General features: G+C 48.1%; 1 protein-coding gene across 1 annotated transcript in view; it reads right to left on the bottom strand.

Annotated features, from left to right (window-relative positions):
• The window catches only part of col24a1 (collagen type XXIV alpha 1), a 317299-nt gene that overhangs the window by 92301 nt on the left and 198181 nt on the right, over positions 1–26817 (bottom strand). The window contains exons 22-32 of the mRNA XM_080195089.1: positions 26482–26526; positions 24423–24476; positions 24214–24258; positions 19818–19871; positions 14875–14928; positions 10878–10931; positions 6967–7020; positions 4844–4897; positions 4168–4212; positions 4010–4054; positions 1910–1963 (exon numbers count right to left, since the gene is read on the bottom strand). Coding sequence (XP_080051215.1) covers positions 1910–1963; positions 4010–4054; positions 4168–4212; positions 4844–4897; positions 6967–7020; positions 10878–10931; positions 14875–14928; positions 19818–19871; positions 24214–24258; positions 24423–24476; positions 26482–26526 — 558 coding nt within the window. The remainder of the gene's footprint in view (positions 1–1909; positions 1964–4009; positions 4055–4167; positions 4213–4843; positions 4898–6966; positions 7021–10877; positions 10932–14874; positions 14929–19817; positions 19872–24213; positions 24259–24422; positions 24477–26481; positions 26527–26817) is intronic.

The following is a 26817-nucleotide window of genomic DNA, read 5'->3' as shown; positions in this document are numbered from 1 at the left end:
TTTTCTTTTGCGATTCACTGAAAATCAGTGTGCTCTGTTCTCCATTGCTCCACCAATGGGAACAGTTTCTCCCCATCCACCCGTGAAATCTCCATCAAATCCCCTCAAACTTTCAATTGTTTACGCCCCAGCTCCTTCCATCTCTGAAAAATGGAACCATTCTCAGAAGTGTTCTCTCCAACGCCCTCACCTTAGAATCATAGAACCCGACAGTGCACAAAGAGGCCCTGCGGCCCATCGAGTCTGCACCAAACACAGTCCCACCCAGGCCCGACCCTCATATATTATGCCCACTAAACCCTCTAACCTACACATCCCTGGACACTAAGGGGCAATTTCTTAGCATGGCCAATCAACCTAACCCGCACATCTTTGGACTGTGGGAGGAAACCGGAGCACCCGGAGGAAACCCGCACAGACACGAGAAGAATGCGCAAACTCCACACAGGCAGTGACCCAAGCCGGGAATCAAACCCAGGACCCTTGGAGCTGTGAAGTAGCAGTGCTAACCACCGTGCTACTGTGCCACTCACTTCCGAAAGTGTGGCAGTTTAGTACACAGGTACAGCAAGAAAGGCAAATGGTATGCTGGACTTTATTGCAAGGGAAATAGATTATAAATTCAGTTTTACTGCAGCTATACAGTGTGTTGGTGAGAACACATCTGGAATATTGCATAAAGCTTTGGCCTTCTTGTTTAAGAAGCAATATTATTAAACTAGAAAGAGTGCAGAAGAGATTTACTAGGATGCTACTGGTACTTGATGGTTTAAGTTATAAGGAGAGGTGGATAGACTGGGACTTTTTTCTCTGAAGCTTAGAAGCTGAGGGGTGATCTTATAGAGGCCTATAAAATAATGAGGGGCACAGATCAGCTAGATAGTCAATATCTTTTCCCAGAGGTAGGGGAGTCTAAAACTAGAGGGCGTAGATTTAAGGTGAGAGGGGAGAGATACAAAAGGGTCCAGAGAAGCAATTTTTTCACACAGAGGGTGGTGAATGTCTGGAACGAGCTGTCAGAGGTAGTAGTAGAGGCGGGTACAATTTTATCTTTTAAAAAGCGTTTAGATAGTTACGTGGGTAAGATGGGTATAGAGGGATATGGGCCAAACAGGGGCAATTGAGACTTGCTTAAGGGTTAAAAACTGGGAGGCATGGACATGTTGGGCTGAAGGGCCTGTTTCCATGCTGTAAACCTCTATAATTATATCAGAAGCAGTTCAGAAAAGGTTTACTCAACTCATTTTTGGGACAGGTTGGCCCTGTATCCATTAGAGTTTGGAAAAATGAGAGAAGATCTTATTGGAACATGTGAAACTCCGAGGGGATACTGGGGGGGGATTCTCCTCTCGTGGGAAAGTCTAGAAGAGGGGGACACAACTTCAGTTTCTCCTATTTAAGACGGGAATGAGGGGAACTGTTTTATTGCAATGAATTGCCATGATCTGGAACGTTGTTCCTCAAAGGAAGGTGGAAATAAATTTCGTCAGGAATTGGACAAATACATGAAAGAGAAAAGAAAAATACATGTCTTTGGGAAAGCTAAAAGGGGAACAAGACTTATTTATTTTATCAAAGGGTCAGCACAGGCACTATGGGCTGAATGGCCTCCTTTGGTGCTGTATTATTCTATAACTCTAACCATCAAAGGTTTACAGCTACAAGTAATAAGATGCAGGAGCAGAAGTAGGCCATTCGGCCCACTGAGTGTGCTCCATCATTCAATGAAATCATGACTGATGTGATAATCCCCAACTCCACTTTCCCGCCTTATCCCCATAACCCTCGATTCCGTCACTGATTAAAAATCTGTCTCAGCCTCGAACATATTTAATGATCCAGCTTCTCCAGCCCATGTACTGAAGAAACCGTTCCCTCCTGCAATTCCGAAACTGAAGGTAGACTCAACTGGTTTTCCAGGGGGTCCCATGTCTCCGGTGCTCCCAGGAGGTCCTGTCAATCCCTGAAACAGAGATTCCAAAGGTGAAAATTAATGGGTGGTGTTGGATTTCAGGACATTCATCCAAGTTCACACTTAAAACAACACATGTGATAAATTATAGAGCAGAAATAAGACAGGAAGTATTCAAACAATGTCTTATGCCATTAACAAAATCACTTGCATTTATATAGTACCTTTCCATGACCCCAGGATATGGCCAAGTCTATCCGAGTGAGTGGGGTATATTTGAAGTGTAGTCATTGTGATACTCTTGGCCACCTAAACCGCCACATAAATTCTATAGTTAACGTAACAACAAGACCGCAAGAAACTACAAAGGGTCGTGAATGAAGCCCAATCCATCACACAAACCAGCCTCCCATCCATTAACTCTGTCTACACTTCCCGCTGCCTCGGCAAAGCAGCCAGCATAATTAAGGACCCCACACACCCCGGACATTCTCTCTTCCACCTTCTTCCATTGGGAAAAAGCTTCAAAATTCTGAGATCACGTACCAACAGACTCAAGAACAGCTTCTTCCCTGCTGCTGTCAGACTTTTGAATGGACCTACCTCGCATTAAGTTGATCTTTCTCCACACCCTAGCTATGACTGTAACACTACATTCTGCACTCTCTCCTTTCCTTCTCTCTGAACAGTATGCTTTGTCTGTCAAGAATGCAAGAAACAATACTTTCCACTGTATGCTAATATATGTGACAACAATAAAGCAAATCGAAAACACAATGGCAATTGGAGTGGAGGTGAGGGTTTAATGTGAGATTAACGTCAAAATGAGAGAAACAAACAGAATAATCAGACCAGTACATTAATGAGTTCAAAATTAATAGTTTTGGTCTCCCACTTTCAGCAAAGTTACTGAGCGTGGACTGCTCTGATTGGTAAATATAGCAGCAATCTGTGCAGAGTAAAACTCCCAAAGCAGAGATCTGACGATGAATCAGTTCCTCCACTTTCAGAAAGAGACAAAAGAACAAAGAAAATTACAGCAGTGAAACATGCCCCTCGGCCCTCTGCACCAACCATACTGCCCGACTGAACTAAACCCCCTACCCTTCCGGAGACTGCATTCCTCTATTCTCACCCGAGTCATGTATTTGTCAAGGTGCCGCACTGTCAGAGGGTCAGTACTGAGGGAGTGCCGCACTGTCAGAGGGTCAGTGCTGAGGGAGTGCCTCACTGTCAGAGGGTCAGCGCTGAGGGAGTGCCGCACTGTCAGAGGGTCAGTGCTGAGGGAGTGCCGCACTGTCAGAGGGTCAGTGCTGAGGGAGTGCCGCACTGTCAGAGGGTCAGTGCTGAGGGAGTGCCGCACTGTCAGAGGGTCAGTGCTGAGGGAGTGCCGCACTGTCAGAGGGTCAGTGCTGAGGGAGTGCCGCACTGTCAGAGGGTCAGTGCTGAGGGAGTGCCGCACTGTCAGAGGGTCAGTACTGAGGGAGTGCCGCACTGTCAGAGGGTCAGTGCTGAGGGAGTGCCGCACTGTCAGAGGGTCAGTGCTGAGGGAGTGCCGCACTGTCAGAGGGTCAGTGCTGAGAGAGTGCCGCACTGTCAGAGGGTCAGTACTGAGGGAGTGCCGCACTGTCAGAGGGTCAGTACTGAGGGAGTGCCGCACTGTCAGAGGGTCAGTGCTGAGAGAGTGTCGCACTGTCAGAGGGTCAGTACTGAGGGAGTGCCGCACTGTCAGAGGGTCAGTGCTGAGCGAGTGCCGCACTGTCAGAGGGTCAGTGCTGAGCGAGTGCCACACTGTCAGAAATGTGTGATTTTTCAGCTGAGACTGGTTCCTCGTTCTCTGGTGACTGGGAAATATTTTACAGACACAAACAAGTGCTGGGGAACTCTCCCCTGTGTCATTGCCGATATTGATCCCTTAAGCAAACTGGTGATCAGCACCTTGCTGCTTGTGTGTACGGATCAGCTGTCCTATTGCCAACATTACAAAACAATATCTCATTGCCTATAAATCACTTTGAGATTATGGAAGGTGCTACAGAAATGCAAGTCGGTTTTTCTTTGCGTTACTGTGGTTCAATAACATGGCCTGATACTCACTGGGGAACCCTGCGTCCCTCTCTCTCCAGGATCGCCTGCTTTACCCTGCAATTTGAAAGGATGGATGTTGAAAATTTCCCACCATTGGTATCTGAGGATTGATTGAAGGAGGTTCAAATGGGTTTATTTGCAAAGTCCGATCAAAAGCTCACACTTACAATGAGTCCGGTTTCACCCTCTGTGCCCAGTTCACCTGTCTCCCCCTGAAATGCAAACACATCTTTATTGTATGAGATGTTGACAAAGCATTGAGTCAGTTGCATGGGTGAGATGGGTGTAGAGGGGATGTGGGGCCAAGCGCGGGCAACTGGGGCTAGCTTAAATGGTATAGAAAAGAGCAAGGTGGACAAGTTGGGCCGAAGGGCCTGTTTCCACGCTGCAAACCCCTTTTGACTGTATGATAAGAGCGACCCCCAATGTCCTGAGGGGCAATGAAAACACAAAGGGTCTCTTCGCTGTTTGTGAGGAGCATCTCCCCGACTCCCTCGCTCAGCCCTGAGGCTAACTTTGTGAAATATAACTTTACAGAATTGTGTGACAAGTGTGGAAATAAATGATGCGAATGATGCCTGCCGCCCATTCCTGCTGCTACAGAGGGAGGACATTAAAAACTCATCAGCCTTTCAGGCAGGTGACAGATTGAAACTAAACCTCATAAAGGAGCTGGGATTCACCCGTCATACAGTAACTTCCAAGGAAATATTTTTTTGCACGTGTAACGAACAGTTTTGCCTTCCACTGGCTCGTGAAGCCAAGCAGCTACCTATTTATTCATTAAATCATCTGAGACAATGTGCCAGGAATCGCCCTGCTCTTTTGAGAGTAAATAATTACCTTGTTACCTTGGGGCCCTTGTTCTCCTGGGGCACCGTCCAAACCTCTCGGTCCCTGGAAATTACAGTAAATCACGTTAAAACCAGCCGCACTGCCTCCGCGCGGACCCTGCTCTGCAGATCGGGATACAGCTCTCGGCACCCCTGACTCTCAGCACTGAAATCTCCAAATGCAGACCTCCTGGGGTCGGGCGGGGAGGGGGGGGGGGGTCCTGCTCAGTTGACCTTGCGTCTGTGTCGGCGCAAGTTGTCACCGGGGTTACGGGAGCGACCTTCCCGGCAGTGAGGTCGGAGAAGTTGGCGCCCAGCCAGATCTTTGTTCACTGCAGCGAGATGGAAAAATCCGGCTGGTGTGTACGGCGGGAACATTCCGACCTGCAGCCTTTCAAACACAATTTACATCCAATACGATTGGAGTTTGTACACTGCGTTCGGTCAAAAGCCATCAGGCTGGAATGCAAAGCTGCCTGGGTTCCAGGATGCTTTAAAGTTTTAAGTTTATTTATTAGTGTCACATTAACACGGCAATGAAGTTACTGTGAAAAAATCCCCTAGTTGCCACACTCCAGCAGCGGTTCGGGTACACTATGTACACTTGTCAGACCCCACTTGGAGTACTGTGCGCAGTTCTGGTCGCCTCACTATAGGAAGGACGTGGAAGCTATTGAAAGGGTACAGAGGAGATTTACAAGGATGTTGCCTGGATTGGGAGGCATGCCTTATGAAGATAGGTTGAGGGAGCTGGGACTCTTCTCCCTGGAGAGACGAAGGTTGAGAGGCGACCTGATAGAGGTTTATAAAATGTTGAGGGGTATAGATAGGGTGGATTCTCGGAGGCTATTTCCCAGGGCTGAAACGGTCGCTACGAGAGGACACAGGTTTAAGGTGCTGGGGAGTCGGTACAGAGGAGATGTCAGGGGTAAGTTTTTCACTCAGAGGGTGGTGAGTGAGTGGAATCGGCTGCTGTCGGTGGTGGTGGAGGCGAACTCGCTGGGGTCTTTTAAAAGACTTCTGGATGAGTGCATGGGATTTAATGGCATTGGAAGTTACAGATAGTTCTATGGCCTGGTAGGTATAGATGTGATCGGCGCAACTTGTGGGCCGAAGGGCCTGTTTGTGCTGTAGTGTTCTATGTTCTATGTTCTGTGCACTGCAGCAATTCACCAAAGATCCTTAGACAGAACCTTCCAAACCCACAACCACTTCCATCTGGAAGGACAAAGGCAGCAGATACCTGGGAACACCACCCACCTGCCAGTTCCCATCCAAGCCACTCACCATCCCAATTTGGAAATTTATCGCCATTCCTTTGCAGTCACTGGGTCAAAATCCTGGAATTCCCTCCCTAACAGCATTGGGGGCCAACCCACAGCACGTGGACTGCAGCGATTCAAGAAGGCAGCTCACCAACACCTTCTCAAGGGTACAGCAAGATTGAGCACAGTTATGGAAAAGAACAAAGTTAGACTGTGACTGGAATTTTCCAACTGTTCAATGTTCTAACTAGGAAAGGGCAATGAATACTGGCCAGTCAGTGATGCCCAGGTCCCAAGAAAGAATAAATAAAGCTGTGGTGGGTAAGTTCCTCCTCATTTGCGAGGCTGCCTGATGTGAGGTGGGCTGTAACTGACCAACAGAACACGAGGGTCCCTCCCAGTGTCAGATCCCTGCTCCGTGAACTAACTGACTGGCCTTATCACTTCTAACTTGTAGATGTCTAAAAATGTCATCTTTCCCACAACTCCTGCAACCAACTTGGTGTCAAACGTAGTGTGTGGCGTTCCTCTGATCTCACCAGGTAATTTGTGAGGGGGTTCCTGATACACGGGCAGCATAGCGCCTTCTTAAACATTTAAAGATTAACTCAGTGCCATAAAGCACCAGCGTGTCTGTTCCCGCAATGGAACGGTTGAGGAGAGTATGTTGTGCGTCAGAACGTGTTCATATTAATAATGTGCAGAAGCTAATGATGCATCTTGAATCAGAACAAACCAATCAGTGCAGATATACTCTGAGCTTCAGAAACCCCCACTTCAAGCAAACTCTCCAGGAGTGAGGCAAACAGAGATCGGTTAACGGGTGAGTTACAAAGTGAAATATTCCTCAATCATACATGTCACTTACTCTTCTCCCCTTTGCACCTTGTAACCCTGGAGATCCTCTCCGTCCTGGGAGGCCCTAGAAGAAAACAACAATCATGGACAATGAGACTGAGCTTGGTCTGACCCGCCACCCCACTCACCCTCTGCCCCACTCACCCTCTGCCCCACTCACGCTCTGCCCCACTCACCCTCTGCCCCACTCACCCTCTGCCCCACTCACCCTCTGCCCCACTCACCCTCTGCCCCACTCACCCTCTGCCCCACTCACCCTCTGCCCCACTCACCCTCTGCCCCACTCACCCTCTGCCCCACTCACCCTCTGCCCCACTCACGCTCTGCCCCACTCACCCTCTGCCCCACTCACGCTCTGCCCCACTCACGCTCTGCCCCACTCACGCTCTGCCCTACTCACCCGCTGTCCCACTCACCTTTTACCCCACTCACCTGCTGCCCCACACACCCACTGCCCCGCTCACCCGCTGCCCCACTCACACTGTCTCACTCACGCTCTGTCTCACTCACCCTCTGCCCCACTCACCTTTTACCCCACTCACCCTCTGCTCCACTCACCCGCTGCCCCACTCACCCGCTGCCCCACTCACCCACTGTCTCACTCACCCACTGTCTCACTCACCCACTGCCCTACTCACCCACTGTCTCACTCACCCACTGCCCTACTCACCCACTGCCCTACTCACCCACTGCCCTACTCACCCACTGCCCTACTCACCCACTGTCTCACTCACCCTCTGCCCCACTCACCCTCTGCCCCACTCACCCGCTGCCCCACTCACCCGCTGCCTCACTCACCCGCTGTCTCACTCACCCACTGTCTCACTCACCCGCTGCCCTACTGCCTAGACTCTCAGCCATAACTAATTGATCAACATTCTCACTGTGCAATCAGAATGATCGTCAACCCTTTCCAAAGACTGGATCTAGACTGTCTCAGATCGGACCCAGGGGGGTCTGTGTGTCCCCTGTGAGCCTGTTTCACCAGTGAATGATACCATGACTGGGTTCTGACAAGTGCAGTACTGAAGGAGCGCTGCACTGTTGGAGGTTTCACCTTCCAATGAGATGTCAAATCTTTATCCTTTCTGGTAAATCTAAAAAGATCTCATAATTAATACTTTAAGCAGCATTGTGGGGAAAGAGGGCGATGGGTTCTCCCCACTCTGTTGTATTGTAGTGAGGAGAGGCTGATTGGTTCTCCCAGCTCTTTTGTACTGTGGAGAGGGCGGGGGAGGGGGGTGGGTTCTTCCCGCTCTGTTGTATTGTGGCGAGAGAGGGCGATGGATTCTCTCTATTCTGTTGTACTGTGAGGAGAGGGCGATTGGTTCTCCCCGCTCTGTTGGACAATATTCATTCCTCAGCACATGTGACTGACAAATAGATTATCTGATCATTATCAGGTTGCTGTTTTGGGGAATAGCCAATCAGAGCCAACTTGCCAACAATCAACATCCTTTTCTCCTGCGGAATAAATCATTGTGACTGTTTGAAATTTGGTATTTTTGTGTTTGTGTGGCTGTTGAGTGCATGAAGAAAAACTTCAGCAACATGTCTCTTTTCAGCAATTTTCAACTTTAGAAATACGTCCTTGGTTTTGAAGCACTTTATCACAACCTGGGATCATGAAAAGGATTATCGAAATATAAATTCTTTCTTTGAATACCAATATTTGATCAGTTATTACGAATCTATAATTATAAATGTCGTTGCTAACAAAGAGTTGATTTACCACCAGCATGGAACAGTGAAAAGAAACAAAATCTTGCAAGGCCAATAACTTGCAGCTTAACTGTGCAAACTAGTTCTGACTGGGAGACTGACTATTCCGAATGCTAAGCTACCAGTCCTTTAACTGTGTCTCTGTAATTGCATTAACATCATAATTCCATGCAACAATCCAGGCTCTCAGTTCATCGGTCCTACCTGTTATATTTCTTGCATTGAAGCAACTACATTCCAGATTTACAGTCCCACCAAGCCTGTGGCTGTCCTCTGCCTGCTCTTACTCTGCACTATGCTAATTGCTTTTTCTCCCAGTCCCTACACTTACTGCTGTGTTGTTTCAGTTTGTAACCCCCCACCACACTAGTTTAAATCCTCCCGAACAGCAGTAGCAAACCTCCCACCCAGGATATTGGTGCCCCTCCATAAGACCATAAAACCATAAGACATTGGAGCAGAATTAGGCCACCTGGCCCATTGAGTCTGCTCTGCATTCAATCATGGCTGATTCTCATCCCATTCTCCTGCCTTTTCCCCATAACCCCTGACCCATAGAATCATAGAACCCTACAGTGCAGAAAGAGACCCTTCGGCCCATCGAGTCTGCACCGACTAATAATCCCACCCAGGTCCCTACCCCCCCCCCCCATATTTTACTTGCTAATCCCTCTAACCTAAGCATCTCAGGACACTAAGGGGCAATTTTTTGGCATGGCCAATCAACCTAACTGCACATCTTTGGACTGTGGGAGGAAACCCACACAGACACGAGGAGAATGTGCAAACTCCACACAGACAGTGACCTGAGCCAGGAATCGAACCCAGGTCCCTGGAGCTGTGAAACAGCAGTGCTAACCCACTGTGCCACCCTTATCAATCAAGAAGCTATCTACCTCTGTCTTAAAGACACTCAATGACCCGGCCTCCACAGCCTTTTGTGTCAAAGAGTTCCACAGATTCACCACTCTCTGGCTGAAAAAATTCCTCCTCATCTCTGTTTTAAAGGACCATCCCTTTAGCCTGAGGTTGTGCCCTCTGGTTCTAGTTTTTCTACTAGCGGATACATCCTCTCCACATCCACTCTATCCAGGGCCTCACAGTATCCTGTAAGTTTCAATAAGATCCCCCCTCATCCTTCTAAACTCCAACAAGTACAGACCCAGAGTCCTCAACCGTTCCTCATACAGCTCTTTATTTCAGGGATCATTCTTGTGAACTTCCTCTGGATCAAGGCCAGCACATCCTTCCTTAGATATGGAGTCCAAAACTGCTCACAATTCTCCAAATGGGGTCTGACCAGAGCCTTAGGCGGCCTCATAATTACATCCCTGCTCTTGTATTCTGGTGGTGCTCTGGACTGCAGCTGCCTGAGGACTGAAGTAAATTTATTGTCGGTGTAATAAGTCCTCAGAGGCAGAAGTCCCTTCACCAAAATCCCTTTATTTACAAGTCTGACAGCAGCGTACAGAGTGCTTTCCGTTTGCAGTCTACACTCGGAGTCCCAGAGGAACTGACACGCCCGGTTCACTACAGAGCAAGATGTTCCCTGATTGGCCCATCAATTTGGCAGGAGCTTATATTCTAACAGGCCCATCTCAGTTACCTGATTAAAGTTGTTATGGGTCGGATATCAGTGAATCAGACAAGCTGCAGATACCAGTGAGAGAGCCTACCTACAGCGTGGGGGCTGAGAGGGAGATGGTCAGTGGGGAAGGGGTGCTCCAGGCCACAGGAACATCCAACAGCTACTTCTGTACAGCTGCCCTGACTCCTCAAAGGATGAAAAGTGCCTCCAGATACTGGGCCTTTATCGAGTGAGCCATTGGTAAGGCTCAAGGACCCAGAATTGCAAACACTAAGTTGGGTGAACAACTTTCAGACGGACTGTTCTATTGATTCTGCACAGCAAGAGTCCAGAGAGCATTGAGTGGGCCATCTCTACCCAAGCAACTCGGTTACTGTTCAAACAAACACGGTACAAAATATTCAACCCCTGATTGAGAGGCAACTCCATTCTCTCACTCAGGATACATGAACATGAGAGACAGGAGCAGGAGTGGGCCATTCGGCCCCCCCGAGTCTGCTGCACCATCAATTTCACACAAGGAGGGAGATCGGGGTCAAAATGAAATTACGTTGCACAATGAGCCCAATTTGAGAACCTTCTCACGTTATTATTATAAGATATTTACTCACTGGCAGCCCCTGTGGTCCTATAGGGCCGGGGATTCCCGGAGCTCCCATATAACCCTGTCAAAGTGAACACAGAAGAGTTAGTATCGGTCGTATATTCCATCCTTTGCAGTAACACGTTGTGTGGCTGGACATTCCTTGTGGATTTAATTGCTGTTGGCAGCTCCCAACCACTCAGCTTCCGTGCATTTTCTTACCCTTACAGCCATTTGGCCCATCTGGTCTGCACCGACTCTCCGACAGAGCATCTTACCCAGGAATCAGAGTGGCTACTCCTCCCTTTGGAATTCGTCCCACTCTCACCGGCTCTTTTCCCGGACCCGTGTTCCCACGTCGAGGGGGATTCTTTACCCTCCATGGGAATTTTAGTGGGTGGGGGACAGGGGGATGGACTGTTCTGTCCACCTGGCACTGATATCTCCCTGATTGACAGGATACGAGAGGGTTCAGCTGATTTAACAGAATAATGGATTTCTGGGCTCTCAGCGTACATTCATTATGAATGCTCGGCAAAAGCCAAAGCATTTACTACCATTCCCAGCCAGAAGTGTCGAGTGGATGACCCATCTCGGCTTCGCTTTGAGGTTCCCAAAATTACAGATGCCAGCCTTCAGCCACTTTGATTCATTCCACATGATATCAAGAAATGACGGGGACACTGGATACTGCAAAGGCAATGGGTTCTGAATATATTCCAGCAATAGTAATGAAGACTTGTGCTCCAGAACTTGCCCTAGCCAAGCTCTTCCAGTACAGTTACAACTCCGCCATCTATCCGACAATGTGGAAAATTGCCCAGGTATGTCCTCTACACAAGAAACAGGACACATCCAACCCGACCAATTACCACCCCATTCGTCTACTCTCGATCATCAGTAAAGTGATGGAAGGAGTCACCAGTTGTGCTATCAAAGCAGCGCCTGCTCAGCAATAACCTGCTCAGTGACACTCAGTGCCGCCAGAGCCACTCAAATCCTGACCTTGATTCAACGGTGGACAAATGAGCCAAAGTTCAGAGATGAGGTGAGAGTGACCAGCTCCTAACGTCACTGCAGCCTCTGACCAAGTATGGCATCAAGGAGCCGCAGCAAAACTGGAGCCAATGGGAATCTGGGCTGGGGGAGGGGGTCTCCTTTGCACCAGGGAGACCCCCTCCCTGGTGCAAAGGAGAAGCGCTTGCTGGAGGTCAGTTATCTCAGTCCTGGGGCTCACTGCATGGTGGTGGATCTTAACAGCCCACTGAGATAGCCTCTCCATCTCCTCAGTTGCATAAGGGGCAATGAGAGATGGGCAATAAATATAACAAATAAATATCAGCTCCACCATTATTGTAAGAATGATATGGTTTAACCAGAGAATTGTACAGTACACAAGGAGGCCATTTGCACCAGTGTTGGTGCTTTGATAGAAAAGTCCCCTCACTTCCACTGATTAAAACTGTAGATTTACACAATTAAACATCCATTATCCTTTTCTAAATATATACAGATACATCTGAACTCCTCTTGTACAATGTATAAACACTGAATCATAGAGCTTTTTTGCTGCAGTCGGCAATGTGTCTTCGGTACAGGGGCTGTTATTGCTCTGTATACTTTCAGAGCTGTAACATTTTCATAGCGAACAGTTCCTTTGCTTTTCCCAGTTGGTTTGTGTGATCCACATTTTCAAAACAGAAACGTGTAAATTGAAATCCCTTATCCAAACCATGAAGTCTGCTTTGCATTTTCTCCAATCTTTCCCCTAAAGCCCAGTAATTGGAAAATTCACGTGAAACTAATTAGTTGCGTGAGCTATGATTGTAGTAAAGTGGAACAAGCTGTGTTCCTCCATCACAGCAATTAAGACAAGAAATCGGACTCTCCACAACTTTCAAAACCTCACAGAACGATTGGTTACAACCTTCCCTACAGCTGATGCCTGCAATAAGATGGGTTTGGGGATTCAGACAAGGACTATCCATCAACAGAATCCCCTGCAATGCAGAAGGAGGCCACTCAGCCCATTGAGACTGCACCGACTCTCTGAAAGAGTACCTAACCCAGGCCCACCTGCCACTCCACCACCGCCTCCCCCTGAGGATGGGAGCTGAGAGTGGGTTTCCCCTGGCAAGAGGGTTTGGAGCCCGTGGTCGTGGTGTTTGGGTAGTGGGACAGCCATTTCCAACAGGGATGAGGAGAAATTTCTTCACTAGAAAGTTGTGTGTGTTTGGAATTCTCTACCCCAGTGGGGTAGGCTTTGAGCCAAATGGCCTCTTACTGCTCTGTAATGTGATTTAGTGGTGTTGTTCAGGGATAAAGAGGCTCGAGGTGCCAAAGCTGTATTCTTATGTTCTAAAGTAAGGGCTTTGAAGTCAGTTGTGCCACCTCCTATCAATTCATAAAGGACTGAAAGAGAATTTCAAATCAGCAAATCTCATTCATTCGCGATGTAAGGCATCGAACAGCCTTGAAGAGCATTTGTCTCTTTCTCTATTTTATAACCTCATTGCGTTAAAATCAGACAAAGAACCATAGGATCAAGAGTGCAGAAGGATGCCATTTGGCCCATCGAGCCTGCACTGACAACAATCCCACCCTATCTCCGTAACCCCACATATTTATCTCCTGAGTCCCCCTGACCCTAAGGGTCAATTTAACCATAGAACCATAGAATGCCCAATCAACCTAATCTGCACATCTTTGGACCGTGGGAGGAAACCGGAGCACCCCGAGGAAACCCATGCAGACACGGGGAGAATGTGCAAACTCCACATAGTCACCCAGGGCTGGAATCGAACCCAGGTCTCTGGCGCTGTGAGGCAGCAGTGCTAACCACTGTGCCACCCGTCTTTATACAACCTCTTGCCCACGATTTCTTACTATCTGCCTTAGAATCAGAGAAATGTGCAGCACAGAAGGAGGCTATTCAGCCCATTGTGTCTGGACTAGCTCTTTGAAAGAGCATCATATTTAGACTGAATCTAGGCTCACACACCTTCACCTTGCAATCTTTCCATTTCCCCATTAGTTCCTTAACGTTAAGGCTTTTTGAACCATTATTTGGCACTAATAACACATCCTAATTTAGATGGTCATTTTCTCTTAGATAAATGCCCTGCATTAAGCGTCTTTTCCACAATTATAGAAATCTCAAATCGACACTAGATTTGAATATAGAGACTGTTTGATACACTTATAGCAAACCCCTCACTGCAGAGCCTCGATCGCAGTCACAGTGTTCCAGTAATCGCAATCGATATCCTCATAATGTCAACACAGAGCTAGAGAAATTATAGCACAGGAAAAGGCCATTCATTCCAAATGGCCCAGGCCTATGTGAACACTCCACACTCTGTCACAAAGAAACAGGGGGTGTGTTTTTGGAAAAGGACCCCAAAAACATCCAGACCCCCAGCAAACAAAGGAGACATCTCCAACCCTCAGACACAGGGACCAAACCTCCCTTGAATGGCTGGGTCACCTCCCTCCCACACCACGCAGAAATCAGGGCGACCCAACGCCCCCCACCTTTGCTGGAATCAGGGGGGCACACCCCTATTCCCAATGTCCTCTCCCCTCCCCACCACCCCCAACCCTTACCATTGCTCCCACCACACAATGGATCAACTCTGACCCTTGAGACACCATGATGAGAATTGGAAAGGACAATGGAACATTGGAACAGAAGGAGGCCATTCAGCCCCTTTAGTTCTGCCATCCCATTAGATCAAGGCAGAACTGTGTTTTAAATCTGTAAGGCTGTGGGGAAAGGGAGGGGAGTGTGGTTAGGTCAATAACTCTTGCAGGAATCCAGAACAAACTTAATGGGCCAAATGGCCTCTTTCAGTTGTTGTATGATTTAACTCTATCTAGTTGCCAAGGTTCTGGAATCCTTAAACAGCCTCACCAACAAAGGATGTGGGAATGGAAAGTTAACATGAATGATTGGAATCAAACCTGGATTTAATATGAAGGAAGCTGATGATCTTGGAGTAAGAGAAATTGGACTTGCTGCTTACCGTGGCGCCTTTTTCACCAGGAGGTCCCAGAGGACCCGGATCGCCGCGATCGCCCTGAATTCAAAAACAAACATCACAGTGTGAAACAGTGGTTTCCTTCACAATCAGACTGCCAAACAATCACTGCAGGAACTGCCAACCTCCCCGTTCCAAAACCATCGCAACAACCAAACACAGCAGCATAAGAAATAGGAGCTGGAATGGCACCGTGGCACAGTGGTTAGCATTGCTGCCTCACAGCGCCAGGGACCTGGGTTCGATTCCCGGCATGGGTCACTGTCTGTGTGGAGTCTACACGTTCTCCCTGTGTCTGCATCGGTTTCTTCCGGGTTCTCCAGTTTCCTCCCGCAGTCCAAAGATGTGCTGATTAGGTGCATTGGCCATGCTAAATTGCCCCTCACTGTCAGGGGGATTAGCAGGGTAAATATGTGGTGCTATGGGAATAAGGCCTGGGTCGGATTGTGGTCAGTGCAGACTCAATGGGCCAAATGGCCTCCTTCTGTACTGTAAGGATTCTATGATTCTACAGGCTATTTGGCCAATTTGAATCTTCTCTACCACTCAACAAGATCATGGTTGATCTTCGACAGGAACTCCACCCTCTAGTACCAACCCGTATCTCTCAACTCCTTAGTAACCAAATTCCCATTGATTCCTGTCTGGAATTATACACAATCATTAAGAACTCATACAGCCCCTGGGGTAAAGAAATACTCATCACCCTCTGAGTGAATAAATATCTCCTCCTCTCAGCCCCACCCTGGATTCCGAGATTGTGACCCTGTCTCCGAGATTTCCCAGTGAGGGGTAGCAGCCTCAACCCTATCAACCCCCTTATGGGGGGGTGCGATTCTCCCAAAGAAAGTGTCGAATTTGCGTAAGAATGGAGTAAACCCTGTTGATTTTATTGGTGGGTGTTCAGAGAAGAATCTCCCACACTCTGTGCACTGCAAACTTCCATGATTCACACTGAAAATCAAGGAGCAGAGCCTATTCCCGCTGGAAAGGCCGGCAGCATAGGACTGAGTGGGCCATTGCGCATGTGCTGCCCAGTTAGTGCCGAGATTGGCGCATGCGCAGTGACCCTGCGCTGCTAGCCTCCGGATCACTGGCCAGAACCGCAAGCTCCCATGCCCACCCCCCCCCCCCCCCACCCCCATCCCCCCATGGCTGAATCACTGGCACCCCAAACATACCAAGCCCAGGCTCGACCCCCACCCCACCTCCCCCCCCCCCCCTCGCAGTCCCGATCTCCCAATCCCACTCCCCGAGATTCCTCCCCCACTGGCAGTCCTGATTCCCCTCAGCAGACTAATCCTCCCACACCTCCCCATTCCCCTTGGCACTTCCCCAGTCCCAATGGCCAGCCCCATACAGAGTGGCAGTGGGACCCCTTCACCCCCACTGATCATGCCCAGAGGCCCTGCCCCAACTGGCCCCACACCTTTGCAGTGCCCGATGCCTGGTGGGCAGTGCCAGGATCCCCCTGTCCATTGGCACTTTTCCCCCAGGGCAGTGCCAGGGAACCAGGCTGGCACTGCCATGATGGCAAAGCCAGGGCACACCCCCCAACCCCCAATCCTCTGGGGGGGGGGGGGGGGGCCTTAATGGTCCCGTTTCACTCCAGCAGGGTTGGGTCCCCAGCTCCCCACACGTGGAGATGCCTGCAAGCACAGTTTGTCCCAGGCCATTGCTAATGATATTTAAAATATATGATAATTGGAATTTGCATATATAGTGCCGTTCTGCGCCAGTTTCTGGTGCGAAGCTGAAGGCGCTGGAAATCTGTCTGTTGGAGATGCCCGGAGGCCGCAGCACCCAATGTGGAGCCTGAGAAACAGCCCCCCCCCCTCTGCGTTACAAAAGCAGCACAGCGGAATGGCAGAATCACCTCCTCATTGGTTTGACAGAGGTCACCTCTCAGTCTTCTAAGCACCAGGGAGTTATAACGTGGAGCTGCTAGTGTTGAACCAGGGTGGGACACAGTAAGAAATCTCACAACACCAGGTTAAAGTCCAACCGGTTTATTTGGATCACGAGCTTTCGGAGCGCTGCTCCTTCCTCAGGTGAGTGGAGAGTTGGGTTCACAAACAGACATATACAGACACAGACTCAACTATAAGACTCGCACTCCAGTTATCTTCTAATTGGGTTTGTATCTATATATGTCCCGTTTGTGAATCCAACTCCCACTCACCCGAGGAAGGAACGAGGTTCCAAAAGCTCGTGATACCAAGTAAACCTGCTGGACTTTAATCTGCTGTTGTGAGACTTCTTACAGGGAATTATAGGCTTTATTTATTCAACTGCCTCCTATGAGACGACCCAGTCATCCCAGGAATAATCTGATGAATCTCTGGCGCAGTTCCTCTAGAACAAATAAAAACGGAAAGTTCTGGATAAACTCAGCAGGTTCGGCAGTGATTGTGCAGAGAGAGACAGAGTTAACATTTTGGAGCTCAGAGTTGTGGGGAAAGAATGTTCTCCAGAAGATAAGGAGACACAAAGTGGACACAGCGTTCCAGATGTGGTCTCGCCAATGCCGTGTGAATTCCGGTTGGAGCAAAGCTTCTTTATCGTTAGAACGCATTTTGCAATTTGGATCAGATTAAAAAATAAACTCTGCACAAACTGGTCGCCACGTTTTCGACATTACTACATTTCAAAAGGATGACTTTGTCGGCCGCAAGGCACTTTGGGACATTCTGTAGAAGATGCGATATAAATGCAAGTTATATTTTTAACACAAACATGATCTCAGTTTGTCCTGTGTCTTTATGCCTTTGATGATCAGAATTACTCCGCGAAGCATACACGTTTCACACTGACACTGTGTACAGATGTGTCCCCACACTGAGGTAACCCTTTCCCCTTTAGACAGACTGAGTATCAAACATCTGCCAGAGATACAGCAACTGCTGAGAATTTGAATCATTCAGACACATGGCATATTTCCATCTCCAAACCAAATCCCTGTGGATTTACCGCAACACTGCAAGAATTTAAAACTCAACTGCCCATGTTTTAACTTGTGCCAAATCCGCTTTACTCACCAGCTCCTGCACTTTCTGACCTACTTGGCTCCCAGTTCAGAAATATCTCAAAATTAAAATTCTCATAGCTTTAGCTCTCCCTATCTCTGTAACCTTCTCCAGCCCCTACACCTCCTCCCTATCTCTGTAACTTTCTCCAGTCCCTACACTCCTCCCTATCTCTGTAACCTTCTCCAGCCCCTACACCTCCTCCCTATCTCTGTAACCTTCTCCAGCCCCTACACCTCCTCCCTATCTCTGTAACCTTCTCCAGCCCCTACACCTCCTCCCTATCTCTGTAACCTTCTCCAGCCCCTACACCTCCTCTCTATCTCTGTAAGCTTCTCCAGCCCCTACACCTCCTCCCTATCTCTGTAACCTTCTCCAGCCCCTACACCCCCTCCCTATCTCTCAGTACTGACCCTCTGACAGTGTGGCACCCACTCAGCACTGACCCTCTGACAGTGCGGCACCCACTCAGCACTGACCCTCTGACAGTGCGGCACTCCCTCAGCACTGACCCTCTGACAGTGCGGCACTCCCTCAGTACTGACCCTCTGACAGTGTGACACTCCCTCAGCACTGACCCTCTGACAGTGCGGCACTCCCTCAGCACTGACCCTCTGACAGTGGGACCTGAACACTCTGCAGAGTGGGGAGAAAGTTACAGCTGACACTGTTGCTTTGTAGCATGGATCATTCAGTGGTCGGAAATCCAATGTTTGTTCCCAACTCCTGCCGAGGCAAAGCTGAGAAAGGACATTTCAAAATGAACTTCACGTTCTGCACAACAGCCAAATGAAACAGTCGCCCAGAAATGACGCTGATTCTTTGGAGAAATGCTTCGCACAGTCCGATCCAATCCCTGGGTTTGTTAGATTAGCTGAAGCATTGCTTTTGTTGTGGTGTAAAGTTTCCAGAGAGTGAACAGGAGGAACCTGATATTGAATCTTTCTGGGGAAGTATCACCCAGCACTACGGCAGGGCCATCCACGAGGAACAGGAAAGGATCGGTTTTGGACAGCTTCTTAGTGTTGAGGGTCAGAAAGATTGTCCAATCTGTTGAAAGATTGAGAACCATATAGTCCTCACTGTAAGGGTCAGTCTCTGAGGCTGTTTCCCCCCCCCAATTAACTGGACAGCTGACCGATAGAAACATTGGACGCGACTTTCCAGCCTCGATCGAGCGAGACTGGAAACCCTGGCCACAGGTCAGCGGAGATTTCCATTGTCCACCCCTCGCCCGGTCCAATTCCGTGGTGGGCAGGGCGGTAGATTTCCGATAATGGAAATGTAGAAACTATAAGCAGGAGGAGGCCATTTGGCCCTTCGAGCCTTCTCTATCATTCATCTTGATCATAGCTGATCATCGAATTCAATATCCTGATCTCCCCTTCCTCCCAGGTCCCTCATCCCTTTTGCCCCAAGAGCGATATCTCATTTCTTCTTGAAATCGGGCAACATTTTGGCGATTTAAAATGTGTCAAATTTTAAAATGTAATCATTTTTCTTACGTTGCTTTTCTGTCTCAATCACATCTTTGTGTTTTGCTTTCTGTATCCACTTTGTGCCACTGAAGTCACCCCCCCCACTGCCCTCTCCATCCTCGTACTGTTATTCTCCAGGTCTGATCGGTTAAGGAGACAGACTGTGTGTCCTGTCGCGGTGATGTTCACCGCTCACTCTCAATGGGTACAGACATTTACAGCTGGATGTTGTGAGGGTGACACAACAGATATCATCGGGTGCCGGGTTACTGGAAAGCCCAGCCTGCTGTATCACAAACCCCAGCCCAGGATTGGTTGGGCTTTCAGGAACGGGGGGGGAAACACCTCAAACTGCTGGCAAAAAAACAACTGATTTTTTTTCCCGGGAGAAATTGTAAGGCGATTATTGGAACGTGGCTTTTACCTTTTCACCAAGTATTCCACTGGCACCTCGTGGCCCTGGCAAGCCAACAGGACCCTGCAGAGAGACAAAGACAGCAAACGTTACACCTCATGGAAATTAGTCTGATCGTGTTCATGTATAAGGGAACAGGAGGAGGCCATTCAGTCCCTTGATAGCATGGTGGGAGGGATGTGGTGCATCTTAGAAGCCCACAGTGCAGAAGGAGGCCATTGGACCCATCGAGTCTGCACTGGCAACAATCCCACCCTATCCCTATAACCCCATGTATTTACTCTAGCTAGTCCCCCTGATACTAAGGGGCAACTTAGCACGGCCAGTCCTCCTAATCCACACATCTTTGGAGTGCGGGAGGAAACCGGAGCACCCGGAGGAAACCCACGGGGAGGATGTGCAGACTCCACACAGACAGCGACCCAAGCTGGGAACCCAACCCGGGTCCCTGGCGCTGTGAGGCAGCAGTGCTAACCGGTCCGCCACTGCGCCAGGGTGGTGGCAAACCATCAAACCCCCCTGAAGAATAACCAAGTTTCTGGTGGACAGAGTTAGCACGGGGCACTTCCAGACCTGTGTAAGGAAAATCTGAAACTGAAAGTTCTGGCAGCAGCTCTGAGTTCAGCCTCGTCAGACAGGACGAGGAGATCCTGGACGTATTTATGCTGCAGATTCGCTCAACTGGATTGAGGCAGCGAGTGGCTTCGTCATCAGAAAGACGTCTGATTGCTCCGGGTTCCAATCAAATCAAGATGAAGAGGCGAAAGGCCACCGCTCGAACCCAATTGTAATACGTTTTAGGAAATATTACTCACGGTTTGCCAAATGAAACACAAACTAAAACCATATTCTGTGTGTAAGTTTCTTATTATAAGTTAAGTCTACAAAAGACTTCAGTAAAACCCTTTTATAATGTGCGAGCCTATCTGGATGGTATATCGCTGTACCGTGTAATTAGAAAGATCTGTGCATAATGTGGAGTTTTACACCTGTATATCGTAAGCAACCATGTTCTCTGACTTCCTGAGGATTCTCTGATTGTCTCGAAAGGATTGCTGTTTTAACCCATTGCCTCCAGAACTAAGCCGATCAGAGAAATGGAAGCAGATAGCCCTGTTCCGTGACCTCAGGGGTGTTCATAGTAATACCAATACTCCCAGGTAGTGTGGAGATAACCGGGTAGTTCTCCATCAGTGAAGCCTGGTATAGGTGACTGGGAATGATTACATACACAGCATTTAAAATGGGGAGATGTGACAATGTCACTGGATCAGTGGGTCCAGGCTGATGCCCTGGGGACACAGGCTCAAGTCAAACTGCAGCAACTAGTGGCACCATGGCACAGTGGGTCAGCACTGCTGCCTCACAGCGCCAAGGACCTGGGTTCGATTCCCGGCTTGGGTCACTGTCTGTGTGGAGTTTGCACATTCTCCCCATGTCTGTGTGGGTTCCCTTCGTGTCCTCCTGTTTCCTCCCAAAGACGTGCTGGTTAGGGTGCATTGGCCGTGCTAAATTTTCCCTCAGTGTACCCGAACAGGCGCTGGAGTGTGACGATTCGGAGATTTTCACAGTAACTTCATTGCAGTAAGTCTACTTGTGATACTAATAAATGTTCATTTAAATTCAACTCATAAATCTGGAATATAAATCTACTCACAGGGATCTTGCCCCCGTCACCATCAATTGTTGTAAAAACCCATCTGGTTCACTGACGCTCTCTAGGAAAGGAAATCTGCTGTCCTTACCTGGTCTGGTCTACATGTGACTCCAGACCCACAGCCACGTGGTTCTCTCTTATCTGTCCCTCTGAAATGGCACAGCAAGCCACTCAGTTCAAGGGCAATTGAGGATGGGTAATAAATGCCAGCCTTGCCAACTGTGCCCACGTGAAAGAATAAAGAGATTAAAGGTGCAGTTTGGGCAAAAATGACTTTCACTCAACTTCCCTCAGCACAGCCACAAGCTGACACTACGGAGAAGACAATGCCACAACACACTGTCAACTAATTTGAAAGCTACAAGGGGCCACGGGCTTAGGGTGGGGGGGGGCGAGGTATAACTGGGATGTCAGCGGGAGGTTTTTCACACAGAGGGCAGTGGGGGCCTGGAATGCACTGCCAAGTAGGGTGTTGGAGGCAGGCACACTGAGGTTGTTTAAGGCTTACTTAGACAGGCACATGAGCAGACTAGAGATGGAGGGATACAGGAGGCTTTTCTGAATAAAGATCAAGAGCTTTGGGACGTCCCTGGGAATCAATTGATTCGTACGGACCTTCCAAAATATTTCATGGCTCACTTGCTTTATTTCTGCGCTTCTGGGGATTCTGTAAATGTCTGTCTAAGTTTTGCATGTTTATTGATGTCTTTTCTTTTACTTCCCAGGTGATTCAGTCCACCTTGTTGGCCAACAAGGGGCATACACGCGGTGGGTCGTGCGAGGGCTGCTCTTGGATGTTGCTTCGAGAGTTGCCTTGTGCTTCACATCGTTAGTGTACGCTTAAACTGGACCATCTGATGGGCACCACGACAGCTCAGTGACTATCACTGTTTGCTGTGCAGATACATGGATTTGGGCCGGTGTCTGCGGGAGTTTGCGCATTCTCCCCATGACTGCGTGGGTTTTCTCCGAGTGCTCCGGTTTCCTCCCACATCCCAAAAAACGTGCTCTTAGGCTGATTGGTGTAACAAATTGTCCCTAAATTAGTCTCCCCTCAATCTTCCCCAATAGGCGTAGACAAAAGTCATGGGTAGAGGAGGGCACTCCCAATGTTAAAATGGCGGCGCAGGCTTGTTAGGCCGAAGGGCCTGTTTCCCGTGCTGTGTTGTTCTTTGCTCTTTGCTACGTTGAAAGGCTCTCTCAGTGGTACCAAGACAAGAGATGTCAGACTGGCAGCTGGAGGGCTTTTAAAAGAGGAAAATCCTCTGGTCTGGAATGCGCTGCCTGGGAGGGTGATGGAGGCAGGATGCCTCACATCCTTCAAAAATGACCTGGACAAGCACTTGGCGCATCACAGCATTTAAGGCTAAGGGTCACGTCCTGGTGAATGGGATTAGGTGGGATCTGGTGTTTCTCTTGTGTTGGTGCAGACACGATGGGCTGAAGGGCCTCTCCTCCACTGTATGATTCTAAGTGTAAGTGAGCTTTGTTCCGAGTTTGACTGATGATCTTGGTCTGTGTCGCTATTATCACACTCAGCAATGTTCAGCAAGTGCTGCCTGAATCACATCTAACAGCACATATTGTGTTTTGATAGGTTGAGGGAGCTGGGTCTCTTCTCCCTGGAGAGGCGAAGGTTGAGAGGTGACCTGATAGAGGTTTATAAAATGTTGAGAGGAATAGATAGGGTGGATTCTCGGAGGCTGTGTCCCAGGGCTGGAATGGTCGCTACGAGAGGACACAGGTTTAAGGTGCTGGGGAGCAGGTACAGAGGAGATGTCAGGGGTAAGTTTTTCACTCAGAGGGTGGTGAGTGAGTGGAATCGGCTGCCATCGGTGGTGGTAGAGGCGAACTCGCTGGGGTCTTCTAAGAGGCTTCTGGATGAGTACATGGGATTTAATGGGATTGAGGGTTACAGATAGGCCTGGTAGGTATGGATATGATCAGCGCAACTTGTGGGCCGAAGGGCCTGTTTGTGCTGTAGTGTTCTATGTTCTATGTTTGGCGAGCTGGGTCTGGTTGAGTATAGTTTGTATCTGGCCTATTACAAAGAACCAATGAAATGTGTTTGATCTGATCAGCCAATCATTGGGATGTACGGTCTAAGTACCCGACATTACACCGACACTGAAACTCAGACACTGAGTTGCTCTGTTATGTGGTCTGCGGACATCGCTTCAAACAGCAGTGTCCTGTTAGCGGAAAATGCACAGCCACCTCATAACCCACTGTTAGGTACGATTCAGCAACTGCTGAGAGCACATGCTGAGAGTGCCAACAGCTACACTAATACACATCTGTCACTTTCTCCATGGCAACGCCTTGGCCAATCAGAGTCGACCTCCCAACCAATCAGTCCCCTCTTCGCCTGCAGTATACATTGTTGCCATCATTTGGCATTCTTGTGTTTGTCCTGATGAGTGCAAGATGAAAAACTTCAGCAGCATGTCTCTCTGCAATATAAATAAATGTAACTGTCAATTGGCCTCGTGTGTATCCTCCTGTGTGTATGGACATAGTAATATATCCAGACAGCTCATTACACTCTCACTGGGATCACTTGAGATGTATATCTGGTATTTCCAGATGCACAGATCCCCATGTGTCTGAGAGATTCAGTGAAAGAACTGGCAATGTACAATATCATATTCAAAACGTAATTCCAGAGCTGGATCTAATTGCGATTCTCGTGCTGAACCTTTCTCACCTCTTCACAATCAGCTGAATTTGGAGAAGAATCAAACCTACCGGTTCTCCAATCTTCCCAGTGTTTCCCAAGTCTCCGAGCTCCCCCTGTGTGAGCAGAATAAGGAGACAAAATGTTTATTATTAGTAATATAAACTTCTCTTTACTGAGTTTAGAAGAAATAATTCTTTCCAGCAGTGGATAGGCGTGAGAGTCTATGCGTGAGTGTGTGTGTATGTGTGCAAAGAAGTTTTTTACAATGATGGATTACCTTAACACCTTCAGGTCCAAGCAGCCCCGGATAACCTTTCCGACCTGGTCTTCCCTGGAACACAACAATCCATTGCACACAAATGTAAACAAGACTATTTCAATGGTGAAATATAGTTACACAGAGTTTACAACATAGGAAAAGAAGGCCTCCAGCCCCTCCATTCATTGTCCACTCCACCCACCTGGGCTCCATAACCCTGATGATAGGATTCTGTTGAGGACTGAGCACCTGAGGTTTGTGCAGAGGTTTGGATGCATGTGACAATTCAGCTAATGGAATAGCTGAATGGGGAGTTGGAAAACCTGGAGGTGGATCCTTGCTGAAACAGCTGAGGAAAAGGATTGTGTGAAAGAAAATTTTAAAGTGTGTTTTCCTTCATGGAATTTGGAATCACTCATGTGGCATTTTTGGGGGGGGGTGGAATTTGAGGAATAATCTATGCAGGATTAATTAAGTGGCATCTGTCACTGGGTTTCAGAGTGAGATGTTATCTAATTACAATTAACCTGGTGGGTTATAGGGACTGTGAGAACATTATAGTGCAAGATATTGTGTAACCTGTATTATCCTTAAAATCTCTTTACATTTGTGAAGAAAACAGGAATGATGGTGTCCTAGAGTCAAATTTTCCATGTTTAATCAATGTTTTTTCTTGTTGTTAGAAGGTAATTGGCCGAACCGTGTCTCTGATCCTCCATTTCCTAAACTAAAAGTTACAGACTTTTGAGCCAGGATTCCATTCTGGGAGCTTCCTGTCCAATTGCAACACCAACTGGGATTCTGACAACTCACATATCTATATTTGAATAGTTGCATGTGGGAATTAAGGGGAGGCAGTGGTGTATTGGTACTGTCACTGGACTAGTGATCGAGCGACCCTCGGTAATGTCCTGGGGATCCAGATTCTATTCCCACCATGGTAGATATTGACATTTGAATTCAATAATGAATGATGGCGATTGTCATAAAAAATCCACCTGGGTCACGAATGCCATTTAGGGAAGGAAATCTGCCATCTTTACCCAGTCTGGCCTACATGTGACTCCAGAGCCACAGCAATGTGGTTGACTCTTAGGTGCCCACAGGGATGGGCAATAAATGTTGGCCTCACCAGCGACACCCATATCCCATGAACAGTTTTGAAGATGTTAATAAGAGGGCAGTGATAACCTGTTTAATTTCATTCTGCTGCCCAGAAATCTCTAGCTTTGGCATTCTGAAAATAAATGACAAGTTAAACACACAGGGCAAGAGTCAGCAACATCTGCCATGCAACTGCATGTCAATTAAAACTAACATCTTAATCGTTGTTGCGCTGAAGCAGAACAACACGCCTCACTTGGAAGCTCTCGATGTTGTGAACTCATTTGGAAGCTGGATAATTGCCTTGGCAGTTTTCACATTCAAGCCACATACCGATCCTGTGAATGGACCGTCAGATCTGCCCATCTGCAGATCAGGTAGGGGCAAAGAGATCTTTGCAGAGACATCTACCAAGGGACACAAACTCGCCAACAATTAAAGAACAGCATTCGCCCCCTGAGAGCGCATTCCAGCAGTTCTCAGCACACACTGCAGATAAAAAAAACTGCCTGGCATGTATTCCAGCAACATGCTGACACCAATAAAAGTATGTCTCTGATTCCACCAACTGGAGTTTCTGCTAAAAGTTAAATAAAAGCCCCATTATCCCAAAAAGGAAATTGACACTTTTTCCCTGCGATTAATTGCAGATGAATTCAACTCAATAAATATTGGTGGAATGGCACTGTATGATATTCAACGTATTCAAGAGATGGTTAGATACAACACTTGGGGTGAATGGGATCAAAGGTTGTGGGGAGAAAGCAGGATTAGGCTATTGAGTTGGACAATCAGCCATGATGGTGATGAATGGCGGAGCAGTCTCGAAGGGCCTCCTGCTCCTGTCTTCTATGTTTCAATGTTTCTACGATATCTCTTTCCTGTTTTTCTTTACAGGATTAACAAAGCTGTACTGGGTTTGTGTGTCTTCTGGTTCTGGAGAAACATTGTAGTGGTACAGTTTGGATCTTACCAGTGGTCCATGGCTTCCTGGAGGTCCCAATGGGCCTTCATCCCCCTGTGGATCAAGGATAAATTTGCAAATATGTTAGAGTTCAGAGTGTTTGCGATCACAGCCGTGAGGTCATGTTGCAACTGTACAAAACTCTGGTGCGGCCGCACTTGGAGTATCGGGTACAGTTCTGGTCGCTGCATTATAAGAAAGATGTGGAAGCATTGGAAAGGGTGCAGAGGAGGTTTACCAGCATGTTGCCTGGTATGGTGGGAAGGTCTTATGAGGAAAGACTGAGGGACTTGAGGTTATTTTCATTGGAGAGAAGAAGGTTACGAGGTGACCTAATTGAGGCAT

Source organism: Carcharhinus amblyrhynchos, chromosome 9, assembly GCF_965287045.1.
Source record: "Carcharhinus amblyrhynchos chromosome 9, sCarAmb.v2.hapA, whole genome shotgun sequence".
NCBI classification, from domain to species: domain Eukaryota; kingdom Metazoa; phylum Chordata; class Chondrichthyes; order Carcharhiniformes; family Carcharhinidae; genus Carcharhinus; species Carcharhinus amblyrhynchos.
The sequence above is the reverse complement of the archived record's forward strand: the minus strand, read 5'-3'. Positions and strand labels throughout refer to the sequence as shown.